Genomic DNA, 14,692 nt, shown 5'->3' with positions numbered 1-14,692 from the left:
TTAGTTTTGCATGGCTCTTTTATTTTTTATTTTTTTCCAAAAAAATATCTTGATGAAGGTAAGACCTCGAGAACAAACAAAACGTTTCCCTCAAACACAGTTTGGTCTTAATGCTCATATTTTTTTCCTTGAATAAACACAAATGCATCTGCATACATACACTTCAAAAAGTACATGTACATATTTATAGTTTTTAATGGGTACATAATGATACACAGTTGCCCTTTGAAATGTGGTGATGCACATCAATAATTTTCTCTTCAGTACAGTTTATTTCAAAGTTGTGCTATTGAACTTCTGCCAGCTTATCTTTTTCCATTTCTCTTCATCTCGATGTAGCAGAATTTATAGGAAGAAATGATCATGTCCCCCTCTTGGAGAGCAAGCAATGACACATACGAGTTCATTCAGAAAAAAAGCACCAGATGAACTGAACTTCAGTCAAATGCCTTCTCTTTATCATTTTGTCTGTCTGGGAGCCTGTGCTTTTTCTCTGTCTAAGGGCTCTCAGAGACCCTGGATGAAACTGTCTGCGGAGCGAGGCTCAGTACTGTTTCAGGATGAGACAAGCATCTGTTTGGGTGGTCACGCCCTGTCACACGCAGCCGTTCTCCTGTCTGGGCTTGTGAGCCACTGGAGTGTGTGGAGGGTAGAGGGAAGGAGCCAGTGTGCACAGGAAGCCTGCCAGCAACGTCAGGCCGAGTCCGCCCCAAGCACAGAACATGGACCAGCCGTAACCGTGACTGATGTCCTCCGGTATACCAAACATGTAGCGGGGATAGCGGGACAGTTCAAAGTTGATCCCGGCCACGCATGTGCAGAGGGAGATTATGCAGCATGTCCCTGACGGAGAGCAAAGAAGCCAAGTCAGACATAATCAAAAAACAATTTTATAGGCAAAGAAGAGTAGATACTGCATGAGGGTTCAGATATCAAATCAAAAAACAGTGCGGTTGCAGGGGCTTAGCTGTTCAAGGCTCAATTCCGAAGAGCCTATAAGAGTTTAAAATTGTGAAAACATTTACATTTACAAGGTCCTATACGCAGGCCAAAACCAAAGTGGCCAGGATCTTTTCAGTCATAGATCTGAAACTGTTTCAAATGTCAAGAACATGTGAACCACCCTGGAACTATGAACCACTTAAAACAATGTCTTCAAACTTGTATAGCCTACTGGATTTTCTTTGTTTTAATAACATGGACATAGTCTTCAGCGATTATGGCTGTGCACAATGTTTCCATATTGTTGTAATTCTATATAGAGCAAATTATCTATCTATCTATCTATCTATCTATCTATCTATCTATCTATCTATCTATCTATCTATCTATCTATCTATCTATCTATCTATCTATCTATCTCTCCGTCCGTCCATCAAAACTACCCTAAAACTATTCTCAATTTCCTAAGTTATTCCTTGCCCCTTAACAAACTATAAATTAAATTAGGCTCACTTTAAGTTATTTTCTCATACTGAATTGCGGATATCGTTCATTTCCCTCGAAATGATTCCTGGCACCAGGAATGAAATTAACATATATCACTATATTTAAAACATATTGAGCAAGATTAGGTGAAGGTGTGTGTGTTGTTGTTGTTTTTTTTCCTTTAGTAAACATCACGTTTTTGCCTTTCCCAAAATGGTGGACACACTCACGTATCATTTCTAATGGGCAACGAGGCCAATGCGGCCGATTTCGTCCCCTCTGATGAGACATTTAAAACCACTCTCAATTGCAGAGATACCACACTGCCCCGCTGTGGCGAGTCATAGTAGTTATTTTTCTTCTTCTTTTTTTTTTTTTTTTTTTTTTTGCCCCATAGACTATCTTACCTCCCATGAGGAAGAGGAGTCCAGCCACATATTGCATCAGATCGTGCTCCTGACAGCAGCCCAGCACGCCTATGATCCAGCCAAACAGGATGATGGATATGGCCATGCCAATGAAGCTGGCAGTCATCCTCTGGAGGTCTGTTGGGGGAAAGGGGGGAGAACAACGCACAACACATGGCATAAGACTGTGCATCTTTTTACAGCAAATAATCAAATTCATATAACAAAAAAAAAAAAATTCTGACGTCTACTCACGGAGTGCGTGCCACTCATCCTGCCTGATGGTCTTTGTTAGATTGATTGGCAGGTTTCTGGGCAGCGCTGCAGAAGAGTAGTAGTATTTTATGGTTGTGCAGCGCGGAACCAATCCTGGGGATGTGAACAAAACACAAAGAGGATGCCTCGCATTAGCACTCAGATCAGATGGGAAGGATGTCACAAGGCTCTCTGCTGCCCTCCCTCCCCCTCTTCCTCTCCACAATACAGCTCTCAGCACCCCAACCCCCCTCTCTTCCACCACCACCCACCCGATCATCCACCCACACTGTTGTAGAGTAGCTTTCTGCACGCATCTCCAAGCTCCTGTTACTACAGCTCACCCCCTTTGTGCTTGAAAAAAAAAAAAAAAAGAAAGAAAACACAGCTCGTCGATTACGTTGTAACTGTACTCCGTGTTGTGGTTGCTGCGTAGAGGCCTTGATGGGCTGTGCGCAGCATCAGCACCTTGGATAGCGAATATATACAGCGAAGCGTCTCACACACACAAACATACACACACGACCCCAACGATTAAATCGGTACCATTAGAACACCAAATAAATAAGCGTGCAGACCTTTAAAGATCAAATCCTCCGTCTCCAGGTCGAATCCCTCCCGGTGGCACTTTCTCCACAGCCCGGTGATGGTGGAGTTAAAGTGTCGACTGCAGAGGGACTCCATGGCCGACGCGGGAGGCAAGAAGTGCCTCTTGGCCCGCAGCAGAATGTCGCCCTTCCTCTCTGCGTGCTTCTCCCTCGGCAGCATGCGGAGCGGGAGGTTGTTGTTGGAGATGTAGATGTAGCCTGGGTCGTTCCTTTTGTTGGAGTAATTCTTGCAGCGCTCCCGGTGTCGCCGGGCGTCCGTCTCGTACCAGTTGTCGGTGCTGATCGCCACGGCGATCAAGCCCAGCGCGCAGAACGCCAAAAACAGCCCCGCCACGGTCAAAGTCCTCATAGCAGCCATGTTCCCATGCGCTTTTGGCCTCGGCGCCGTGACGGTTTCACGGGAGGACGGCGGGGGACTCTGGCTCCCTGGATGCTGCTGCTTTCACTGGCTGCGGTGTGGAGGAAATTCGGCGATACGTGCAAATCCGAGAGGCGGAGAAGGCAGAGGAGAAGCCCTCATTTCTCCCAATTTTCTACCATGTAAACTGACCACATTATTTAAAAAGAGAAAAAGAAACTGGGGCCTCGATCCGCTATTTTGGCTGTGTCTCCTTTATGCATCTGAGCTCGGTGTATCCCGGATACTGGTCGGGTCCAGCAGCTCTTTCCAGCAGATGGAGACAGAGCGAGTATTTGGAAACAGTCGCCCCAGAGCTGCACTTACTGCACCGAGGACCATGGTGTGTAGGAAGAGATTTCCAGAGCCTGCCAAAGCCACTCAAGACGATGTATCCTGCCTCCTTCCTTTAATGGATCATCTCTTGAATAAAAACAGCTGCTGCTGCTGTCTTTAAAACACTGAAAGGCAGACCAATATTAAAGCCCCACAAAGGGCCTTGCTTCCTTTGTGTAATGTACAGGAAACCGTTTCATCACATCCAATAGATCGCTTCTGGTAAATTTCCATTCCAGCAGAGTCGTACAGATAACTGCCTTAAATTATCCTGTAGATGCAGTTAGAGAGAGAGAAAAAAATCAGAGTTCAGAGCAAAAGGTGGGGGTGATGACGATTGATATGTGATCATGATTGCATGCACCTAATGCCTTGGAAAAGTATTCACACCCCTTGAACTTTTATTACATTATGGATGTGTACTGGAAAGAAAATATTTTGCCTTCAGCCCCTTTTACTTTCATGCAGAGAATTCAGTGTCACCATCTGCTCTACTCTCAGAAGACTGAATTAGAACCTCTCAGTATATTTGCAGCTATCCTGCGAGAGCCTCTGAGTCCTGTTGGGGAACAGTAGCAAAACGAAAGAGAATCATAAAGGCAACGAAGCAGACCACAAGGTTATGGAGAAGTTTAAAGCAGGTTCAGGTTATAAAACAATATAACACGCTTGAAACATCTATCTCATGGAGCACTGTTTAATTTGCTTTTCATATACACACACACACAAAAATTCAAAAAAGGAGTATAGCTCAATTGCTCACTTACCAAGACTTGTCTGTGGACTTTTACCTACAGCAGATTCATGGTAATTCTGCCAAAGCTGCAGAAATCTGCAGCTCAGGTGGGAGGATGTGTTGACAGAACAAGTGTTAAGAGGGACAATAAGAAAGACAAGCTTGCCAAAAGGCATGTAGGGTTCACAACAAACATGTGCCAGAAGGTGATCAGGCAAAAACAAAACTGTTGGCCTACACCCAAAACGTTATGCGTGGTGAAACATTAACACTCCACATCCCCCAGGAAACACCATCCACATATCCATGTATTAGAATCAAGAATATTTATTGTCACCCTGTGTTGCCATAAAAAAATGGTGAGACACCGGCTCAGAATGCACACAGATTACACATGACTTTATTATTTATTTATTGGTGGGGGTTGGGATGTTCACAGACCTTTTCCAGCTAACCTGGATATTTCTGCCATTTAGTAAACAAGAATGGTCAGAGGTTTCTGGAAGTGAAAAGCTGGTGGAGACATACGTCAAAAGACCTGCAGCTGTAAATGTGGTGGAAGTTGGTTCAAAGTATTGACTTAGGGGAACTGAATACAAATGCATGCCACAATTACCAGATTTTTTTATTTGATTTTTTTTTTCTTACTACGGGTCCTATGGCTTCCATTTTGTAAATATGCACTGCTTTGTATTGGTCTTTCACATAAAAGCCCAAAAGTTTACATTAGAGTTTGTTTATCACCATCTCAGAAAAGAAGGTTGGTTCGGACGTTCCAGAAACTCCCTGGACCACGAGTCCTCTTCTCGTCCCTTTAAGCTGTCGGGGTATCGGACGCCAGAAGACTTTCTTCCCGGGCCTGCAAAGCCACTCCTGTCATGGATCTCCTCTGGGTTCCGTCGGTCAGGGAATCTGGGCTGGCTCGCAAAATATTGTGGGAAATAAAGATAACTGATTCCCTAGTTACTTATTGAATAAAAGGAAACTGTGATTCCATCAAATTCCAGCTCTTTATTGAGAATCAGAGCAGAGACAAAGTAATCACACCCCTGGTTAGGCTGCAACCTGCCTTCTCGTCCGCTCTCAGTTCTGGTCTCCTCCTAATCTTTGCCTACCTCCTTCTCATACTCTGCTATATCGGCTGACCGGAGCCGACGTAATCCAAACAATTTAAACCCAAACATTTACAGTCACACACAGAAAATACGCAAGCGTTGACCTTGTTTTCATCAGGGTAAGAGTAGCCGTCTTCTCCCTGAGTGCAACTGCTTAAATCTTTCCAAGAAGATAGGTCAGGGGTGATTTTGCTTTAATAATTCCATTAACAGGCTGCAATGTGAAAAGAATTTGAAATGGTTCACATTACGCCCAGTAAACAAAAAAATACCCATTAATTTAGTGCTTATTTCAATTCTTTACTTTAAATAAAACTGACTGATCACTGAAGGTGATTAGCATGACTGATTTTGACAAATACCTCTTCCACATGACAACAACACTGGGTGACACACTAGAGGTAATTTAATGTGTGTGTGTGTGTGTGTGTGTGTGTGTGTGTGTGTTTATATATATATATATATATATATATATATATATATATATATATATATATATATATATATATATATATCTCAAATATTTCTGTGCCAGCATGTAGACTTTTTAACTTAAAGAGTCATGCTGCCTCACGTAAAACATGCATATTGCAGTTAATAATTGTCCTCTTAAAATTATTAACATATTCCATAATAAAGACATTAGCTTAGCACTTTGTTTTACAAATGTGCTAATAATTCATCATATGTGCACCAATGCAACCCAGCGTATTCAGTAACACTGGCTGTTTGAACTTTGTCTAAACAAGAAAAATAATCTGTTACATTTATTCTATATATTCTCTTACATCTATTGGATGCTGGATTTGGTAAGACGTGTATTGTGTTACACAAATATACAGTTGTTGTTTTTTTTTTCATTTTATCCCATGTAAACCGTAATAACGAGAAAAGATGTCAACATTTCTAGATCCTGTTTTTAGACGTTTGGTAAAGTTTAAACTGGCATTGCCCAGCTCACCAATCAGTCAGTACATTCATTTTAAATTCTGAATCATGTTTCTTCTTAATGAAACTGTTGTCTCATGCAGCCTTTAAAATGAGGGAAACCCCTCCTGTTCATTAGATCTTATAGACTCACCCTCTCTGAGATTCTTTTTTAATATACATACATATATATATTCATACAAAAATCATTAATGATTTGCCTCCAGCTGACCTGATAAACTTAAAGAAAACCTGCATTTTATTTCCACGTCACAAACCCTTTTTTTTTTTATCTCAAACTGATTATACATGTAAATTGAAATGGTCTACCTCAGATATTTTTTTACAACATGCACATAAGTAGTTCCTCTTTTTATTTAACATTTTTACCCCCTCGCGCTTGCTTGGAAAGGGACTCAAAGCAACATGGAGCCTCAGACCATTTCAGTCATGTTTTCACTGGTTTCATTCTCATGGTCAGAACTTCCTCTATTAAAACCAGAATGCCAAACTAAAAGGGGAACAAGCCAGAATCCAAACTTCGCTTTTGGTTTCAGCATACTGCAAGCAGTATGTAAAACAATAAAATATACATATATTTTTAAAACCTACCTGAGTTAATCATGCTGAGGTGTGATCATCAATAAGTCTGTGCATAAGAGATCAACTAATCAACCGTTGTCCACCGCAGGGGGAAGCTGCTCACTTATAAAACCTGTGTGGAAAAAAGTGACGATTTATCAAAGGTAACAGTTGCTGCAATCATATCACAGCACGGTTGGAGCTGATGTTCAGGTAGAGTTGAAGCATGCAAACTTGTTTCATTAAATGTATGATAACACAGTTACATTTTAATGCCTCTAATCAAACTGTGAATAGGTTTGTGCCTGGCTGGAGTACATCTGAACATTTAAAAACTAACTAATTCAAAAGGTTGTCAGCTGTGTGACCGTTTTCACATGCAGGAAATGCATTTAAGACCAATCAGTGACCACCAGGAACTAGGGGATCATATGAGTTTTGACAATTGGGTGTTATGAATGCAGAGTGCATAGGGTCCAGCTTAGCTGATTTCTCACTTTCAGTTCCCATTTTTGCCCGTTGAAGTCGACATTGCGTGTTTCTCAGTGAAGCAATAGGAAAAACATAACTTTTATCACAAGCTGTAAAAGTCGAGACTCTCATGCTGCCTTGTTTACATGATGGATGGCTTTGTCATAACGCCGGTAAGTGCTGCTATTTTATTGTGTTATGTCAGTTAGAAGGAAGGACGAGTAGAAAGTTTGGGAGGTTTTGGGAGAGTTCACTGATTGTTTTTAACGTTTATTGGAAGTCTGGCTAACAAAGAGTTGAGTAAACGGATTGGTAAACCTGAATTTTATCTGTATGTGTGGTCTAGGAGGATATATGCTTATCATTTAGGCAATGACGTTTAACCTAGAGTCAATTCAGATATGTTGAGGGTATTTTTTAATTAGGGCGGGTTAACGACGACAGAGGTGGTTCAGAAAGTTAAAAGATCCAGAGATTAGTTCCAAACATTTGCATTTCCAGCTCCTCAACATAGACGGGGTCTAAAATCACCTGGCTAAGTGAACAGCAGGAAGGAAAACCAGGCTGGGTTTTTACTTTTCTGAAGCCGGATTCCACACCTCTGGTCAATGATAAAACTTTTATCGGAACAAAGCCTTTTTATTTTTATTTTAAATCTCCAATAGACATCAGAGGACGCTCTTCCACAAGAGCCGGAGACTTATCGAGCACCTATTGACCTGTACCCCTACCTGGGTGGTGTGGGGGAGATTTACGAAGGTGAGAAGATGGGATTTACCTCTGTAATAAGGCGATGATTTGTCACACAGCTTTAATGTCTGTCACTTTTCAGACAACAGATGGCCATTCCACCCGGATCGCGCCCAGCCGCCGGACTACGAGGGCTCCCCTGTGAATCACCTGACGGAGCTGCAGGCGGTGTCTCCTCAGCAGCTCATTCAACCTTTCCCCCTCAGCGCCGAGTCTCTGCACCTTCACCTAGAGCCCCCGCTGGCTCCGCTCACCCTGTCATCACAAGTGAGTTTGGGTGTGGGAAATGTATGGGTGACACAAGTATAGATAGATAAGTCAGAATATGACCAAAGCCTGTTTTAATTGCTAATCTAAGGTAGAAAACACCTAGTTGATTCCTGACAGTTTCTCACACATTTAAACATTTTAATGCCTGAAGTTTTCGGATTTTGTTTCAGCTGTTTCTCGGGTTTCAGAACATCCTCAGACTTTTAATCAGAATCTGCCGCACATATAAAGCCAAAACGATCTGAAGTTATTTTCGTGAAAACAGGGATTTTAAAGCAGACTGTAACTTCAGCAACCAGCATCCATGTTGTGAAAAGCCTGGGACATTTTTACTGAAATGTCATCCACACCACGTGTTGTTGCTGAGCACTGGAATCTATTTTGGCAGAGCAACTTCCTCTTTTAGGACAATAGCTGTGTTTAAGCAAAAATATCAGACAGAGAGTGATTGCAAAATCTTTTTTTTTTTTAAGACTTTATGAAATGCTTTAAATTTCCCCTAAAGATCCCATATTACACCCCATCCCTGTGCTACCAGTACCCGCCGTTGGCCTCACCTCGACGGTACTACACAGAGGAGGATCAGAGAGCTGTCAGTCCCCCGCTGCAAGTGTCAGAGGGGGAGGATGAGTATGAAGACTACTGCCCCTTTAGGAAAGACCCAGGTGAATATCTCCTAAGATGTGACATAAACAGTCTGAATTTTATTTTACCTGAAATCTTAAAAAAACAAACAAAATCAATGCTGACAAATGTGATTTTGCATCCAAGGCAACAAGAAGAAAATCCGCCTGTACCAGTTCCTCCTGGACCTGCTAAGAAAGGGCGACATGAGTGAGAGCATTTGGTGGGTGGACCAGGACAAGGGCATCTTCCAGTTCTCCACCAAACACAAAGAGGCTCTGGCGACCCACTGGGGCATTCAGAAAGGAAACCGCAAAAAAATGACCTACCAAAAAATGGCCAGAGCCTTGAGGAACTATGGCAAAACAGGAGAGATTAAAAAAGTGAAGAAGAAGCTAACTTACCAGTTTAGTGACGAGGTGCTCAAGAACCTCTATTTACGTCACTGTCACGCCTGAGGAAGAATCAACGGCTGTCTGTTATAATACTCGGATCACTAAATTTCCCAAAATTCAGTTTTATACGTAGATTTGCAAGTTTTTATCTTTCTGGCAATTCTTTTTCTATTTATTTGTAATTCCATCGTGTGGTTTTCCTTCTGGCATTTGTTAACATCCATGTAGACCATTTTATTCTTCTCTCAAAGTGTGTTTTTGTATGAGAAGTTTGAATTTTTTTTTGTAAAAACACAGACAATGTAGCTGTCTTATGTGTAAATAAATACCACGTTGTGTACTCATGATATACTCAATTAACTTTAGATTGTTAATGTGCCTGTTTGAGAGTATGCGACTTGCAATGTTTGGATTTTTTAGAACTTGCCAACAAAATACTGTTTTCTTTGTCACTGGCAAATTAACCTGCTGACCTAGGCCCTATTCGACCCAAGGCTGGTCCTTGTTATCAAATGTAACCAGTGAGTGCTATAGTTGATCAGATAAACCTGAAAGGCCCCAGCAGAAGTGACACCCATTTAACCTACTCTGGAGATTTTACATATGCTAGCTGAGGATAAACGGTGCAACACGCTTACTAGGGTGGGTGGGATTTAAAATACAAATATTAATTTATATAAAAACAAATAAGAAATAAAGCTGAAATAAAATATAAAATCTGCACGGCTTCTCCAGATATAAGACCCTAAGAAATAACAAGAGATTTAGGATGAGTGACGGGATGGAGGGACCAGCTTAGAACGTAGCCAGGATCACTATACGGCCACTAAGAGGGGCTTCTGTGCTTTTTCTGTTTAGGAAGAGCAGTTTTCCCACAGTTTACGGACTTTAAAATCTGTATTTATTTACACAAGACACCCTCTTTGTCCCCTACTGGGACCTACGCTGTGACTACGGGAGGGAGTTAAAACTAAATCACCTTAAAAGCTCATGCTGTTATATTATCACCCAGTCAAGAACCAGAAATTGTATTGGAGGATGGAAAGACACTTACCAAAAGAACAACTCCAGGAGAGGAGGTTTTTGAGTAAAAATGGATAAAATATATCCTTTAAAATAAAACATACCAAAATCAGGTTATAAAAGAATGACAAGGATTCAAAAGCTTCCTCTTCAGACGCTTCTAAAGATCAGAGTTGAAAAATGACTTTAAAAAAGCTTCGGTCTCGCTCTGCAGAGGGTCCTTACGCCATAGTGGGTGGGCATCCCAAATCTCTCTCGCCCCCCAAAAACGTCAAGCAGTGCAATCTATAAAGCATCAAAAAATTTCCACATCTTGGAATTCATAATAGTCATATGAAAGGAAACATAACAAAATACATGTTTATAGTGCCTTGCAAGACTATTCAAACGACTTGAGGTTATTCCCTTTTGACATGTAACAACTACAAACTCCAGTGTATTATTTAGGAAGTGAACTGCTTAAAGTAGGACATTATGGTGAACAGGAAGGAAAAGGAGGCATAGTTTTCACCTTCTTTCTCATAAATAAATATCTGAAAAGTGTGGCCTGCCTTTGCATTTATCCCCTCTGCCAACTTTGCAGATCTAGATACTAAATATTTTAGGATTGGCTTGTATTGAACCTCATCCATCTACTCATGAACTCTGACCAGCTTTTCTGTCCATGCTAAAGGAAAGCAACCCTGCAGCATTTTTCATAGCTATAGGGTAGTGTGTTCAGGATGGCGTGCAGTGTTAGTTCTCCTCCACTTATTTCGTTTTGCATGTAGGCCAAAAGAAATTGTATTGGTCTCATCTGACCAGATCACCCTCATCCATATGTTTGCAGAATTCTGTAAGTGATTTGTGGTAAACTATAAACAGGATTTCTAATGACAACCTTACTACACTGGCTGTCCTCTTGCCCCTCTTCCACCAAAACCAGGTTTTATAAGTGCACAACTATTACCTGGGAGCTATGTTCTGCTTCTATGATCAATGTGACCCTTGTCTGTCAGTTTAGGTATCAGGTGTAGTAGGTTTGCAGTTTGGCCATACTTATTTTATTGACGATGGGTTGAATGACACCCTATGGCTTGTTCAGTCTCTATTGATACTTCCATGTCAACGTGTAAACAGAAAATGTGCCTCAGGGCCCACAGCACGCCCAACATACAGAGGAGAACAGGAACTGATGAATAGAGGCAACAGTAGGTTTGCAGTTTACACGTACGATTATAAAAATGCAAACTAATTGACATACACAACCTGCGATATGAAAAAAAAATCTGGATTTGTGTGTCTGTATGTTTGTAGTGGTGCAGCGGTGTGGTAAAGATGAGGGGAGACGCAGCAGAGGCGAGGTGAAGTGTTCATAAGTCTACCAGCTTCTCTAAAGTCTGTGGAACCTCTTTTTTTTTCCTGGTCTCTCTCTCGTCAGAATGTTGATCTGAACAAACAGCCTCAGAGCTTTCAACACAGAGCGCCGCTGCATGAGGCTGTCATGCCACATTTTAAACAGCGATCAAGTTTACTTTTTATGTCTGATTTACACATTTAATAAACTCCTCTATGAATTTTTTTTTTCGCGGTCTCTTTGGCTTTTTTCTGTGGTTGCCATTTCAGCATGAAAAAAAAAGATCAGCTGACCCATTTTTCATACACATCAACATTCATGAGACCATTTATGATTGAATCTGGGTGTATAGAAGGCTGTCAAAGTAAAAGGTGTTCAATCCTAACGCACACACTTTTAAGATTTTTGCTTGGTAAAGTGTTCTAAAAACCACATATAACTTTCCTTCAATTTCACAGTTATGTACCAATGTGACTAAGACTGGAAAAGTTCAAGAGGTATGAATATTTCTGCAAGGCTCACACCAACGGATAAGTTCCTCAGAGTGGAAAACTAAAGCATTTGGTTGCCAATTTAAAGCGCCATGAAAACAAATAATTCAATAATAGAGTTCTGGTCAAGGAACTGCAGCTGCAAACAGATCGTACATGTATGTGGAACAATTCTGTACCTCTGAGAATACATTAAGTACGGCACCGACTTTGTCCCAACATATGCTGGGATGTTGGACGGATGGATAATTATAAATATACTGCAAATGTAAACTACATGAATGAAAAGATTTCATTCATAAAGTAAAAACAAAAAGCCAAGCAACTTGTAGGGGACCCAGGTCATCACCTATTTTGGGAATAGTTTTAGGCTCCCCTCTGGAAGGCGATACAGAGCAGCAAGAGCAACTAAGTACATTTATGAGAAATCCGTCCGATTTCTTCCGCTTATCCGGGGTCGGGTCGCGGGGGTAGCAGCTTCAGTAGGGAGGCCCAGACGTCCCTCTCCCCGGCCACTTGGGCCAGCTCCTCAGGAGGAATCCCAAGGCGTTCCCAGGCCAGCCGGGAGACATAGTCCCTCCAGCGTTTCCTGGGTCTTCCCCTGGGCCTCCTCCCGGTGGGACGTGCCCGGAACACCTCACCAGGGAGGCGTCCAGGAGGCATCCTGACCAGATGCCCGAGCCACCTCAACTGGCTCCTCTCGACGTGGAGGAGCAGCGGCTCTACTCTGAGTCTTCCCCGGATGACTGAGTTCCTCACCCTATCTCTAAGGGAGAGCCCAGACACACTACGGAGAAAACTCATTTCGGCCGCTTGTATCCGGGATCTCGTTCTTTCGGTCACGACCCAAAGCTCGTGACCATAGATGAGGGTAGGAACGTAGATCGACCGGTAAATCGAGAGCTTGGCCTTTTGGCTCAGCTCTCTCTTCACCACAACGGATCGGTACATGGAAGATGCAGGAAATCTTTATGAGAAATCTTTCATTCCAAATGTAGTAATGTTGCTCAACTATCGAACATTATCCAGACTTACGTTGTGCTCATTGTTTGTTTGCGACCTTTTGTGCTTTGTGTCATTTCTGTGTTATTCTGGGTGTTTTTTTATGGTTTTAACCACCATGCAGAGCCAAAGGCAATTTGCCATATATGTGGACTATAACTTTTTTTTATCATTATTATTAACCAACTAACTAACCAAATAAATAAAGTAGCATGGACATATTTAGCTTCAGACAATTGGAATGGCAATGGAAGGTAGTGACTAGCTACTGCTGGAAGATTGTGGAAACCAAAAGTAATTCATCTGTAAAAAAATAAAAAATAAATTAAAAGAACAAATTAATATTGATTAAATGTTTTATAGATCATATAAAACAGAAACTGTGTTTCAATACATCTGTATAATTCAGTCCAGGTTTGACTTGTACTACTATTAAGATAAAGGGACTGGGGTGCTCTACAGTTGGATGGGGGAGCTTTAAAATCCACATTTTTTTTTACTTGGATAAATCAAGTAAAGGTTAAACAAATCCCAAACCATGTTTTCTTGAATTAATCCAAACAGTAAGGCAGACATATTGATCATTTTATATAAAACCCTTTTGAATTGCCATCTGAAAGGTTTTCTTTCTCTAACATTAGAATATGTTTGATGATCACAAACATTTAATTGTGACAAAAAAACAAAATCAAAATAAATCTTAATTGGAGCAAATGCATTTTTAAAAGCACCCTATCAGCCGTGTCATTTATTTGATGCAGGGTTTTTTTCTCCCACAAGAAAAAATAGAAATTACAGATTATTAGCTGTGTTTTAAATAATCTATTTGTCTTAAAGAATGATCCAGTCCAGATTTCTACATGTCAAAAAAAAAAAAAAAAGCACGGATTTTTGTGGTTTCACAAATAGATAGAAGGTAGTTCTGGGTGGGGTTGGGATCAACTAGGACAGTGAACCTGTTGGTGACCTCTCTCCAAGTATCATTTTATCATATATTGTTGCCACTTTTAGCTCTTTTTCCATTTAACTTTTCATTACAACGTTTTTTATATATATATTTGAAGATTACTCCAAGTTTTGTAATTTTACAGCTTGTTATATTGTCTGCTTTAACTTTATCTATACATTTTAGCGGCATTTAGACCAGAGTTAGTTGCATCTGTTCTAGTTTATGCTCTTTACGTCGTTTCCTCCCTCTGAACAGCATGAGTTATATCTTTTAAACGTTTACACTCTACGTCATCAGCCTTCGGATCTGTTCGACTATCCTTCAACTCTTTCTACTGCACTAGCTGTTTGACACGTGCCAACAATAGTTAGTTACGTCTAAAAGTACACATTGCATTAAACAGAGATTTGTAGCGGTGTTATTTCGGCTTTCCAAGCGAACTTCCGAGTCGGAAGCTTCGGAAGTGTTTACATTCAGGACTTGCGCAAGCACTGAGAAGATAGAGAAATGCAGGAAAACCCCTTTCTTAAATCCTAAACAATGATAAAACACTACTTATTTCGTATATTTTGTCTGTCCAATATTTTTAT

The 14,692-nt window shown here is 41.1% G+C and overlaps 2 protein-coding genes across 4 annotated transcripts; one reads left to right on the top strand and one right to left on the bottom strand.

Moving 5' to 3' along the window:
- On the bottom strand, nt 1–3,544 carry si:ch211-87j1.4 (transmembrane protein 178B). Its single transcript, XM_012880217.3, has 4 exons — nt 2,669–3,544; nt 2,091–2,204; nt 1,836–1,973; nt 1–843 (listed from the first exon to the last, which is right to left on the bottom strand). The coding sequence occupies exons 1-4, from the start codon at nt 3,054–3,056 to the stop codon at nt 596–598; spliced, it is 888 nt and encodes a 295-aa protein (XP_012735671.1). The 5' UTR covers nt 3,057–3,544; the 3' UTR covers nt 1–595.
- Nucleotides 3,545–7,160: 3,616 nt separating this feature from the next.
- Nucleotides 7,161–9,648, top strand: spi1a (Spi-1 proto-oncogene a). Of its 3 annotated transcripts, none has more exons than XM_012880216.3 (5): nt 7,161–7,435; nt 7,928–8,021; nt 8,095–8,279; nt 8,821–8,947; nt 9,054–9,648. In XM_012880216.3, the coding sequence occupies exons 1-5, from the start codon at nt 7,409–7,411 to the stop codon at nt 9,362–9,364; spliced, it is 744 nt and encodes a 247-aa protein (XP_012735670.2). In that variant the 5' UTR covers nt 7,161–7,408; the 3' UTR covers nt 9,365–9,648. The 3 variants fall into 3 exon arrangements, with proteins under 3 accessions (XP_012735670.2, XP_021163131.2, XP_012735669.2); XM_012880215.3 differs by having other exon boundaries at nt 7,167–7,435; nt 8,788–8,947; XM_021307456.2 differs by lacking the exon at nt 7,928–8,021 and having other exon boundaries at nt 7,166–7,435; nt 8,788–8,947.
- Nucleotides 9,649–14,692: the final 5,044 nt, after the last annotated feature.

This window comes from Fundulus heteroclitus, chromosome 2 (assembly GCF_011125445.2).
Source record: "Fundulus heteroclitus isolate FHET01 chromosome 2, MU-UCD_Fhet_4.1, whole genome shotgun sequence".
In the NCBI taxonomy this organism is placed as follows: Eukaryota; Metazoa; Chordata; class Actinopteri; order Cyprinodontiformes; family Fundulidae; genus Fundulus; species Fundulus heteroclitus.
This window is presented reverse-complemented; position numbering and strand designations above follow the sequence as displayed.

What these genes read in the sequence shown, in the direction of transcription:
- si:ch211-87j1.4 (XM_012880217.3), bottom strand. Translation starts at nt 3,056, where the DNA reads ATGGCTGCTATGAGGACTTTGACCGTGGCGGGGCTGTTTTTGGCGTTC. An exon ending in GGATGAGTGGCACGCACTCC is followed by an intron (nt 1,974 to 2,090) that starts GTGAGTAGACGT and finishes TTCCCCCAACAG; the next exon opens with ACCTCCAGAGGATGACTGCC. An exon ending in ACTCCTCTTCCTCATGGGAG is followed by an intron (nt 844 to 1,835) that starts GTAAGATAGTCT and finishes GCTCTCCGTCAG; the next exon opens with GGACATGCTGCATAATCTCC.
- spi1a (XM_012880215.3), top strand. Translation starts at nt 7,409, where the DNA reads ATGATGGATGGCTTTGTCATAACGCCG. An exon ending in ATGGCTTTGTCATAACGCCG is followed by an intron (nt 7,436 to 7,927) that starts GTAAGTGCTGCT and finishes AATCTCCAATAG; the next exon opens with ACATCAGAGGACGCTCTTCC. An exon ending in TGTGGGGGAGATTTACGAAG is followed by an intron (nt 8,022 to 8,094) that starts GTGAGAAGATGG and finishes GTCACTTTTCAG; the next exon opens with ACAACAGATGGCCATTCCAC.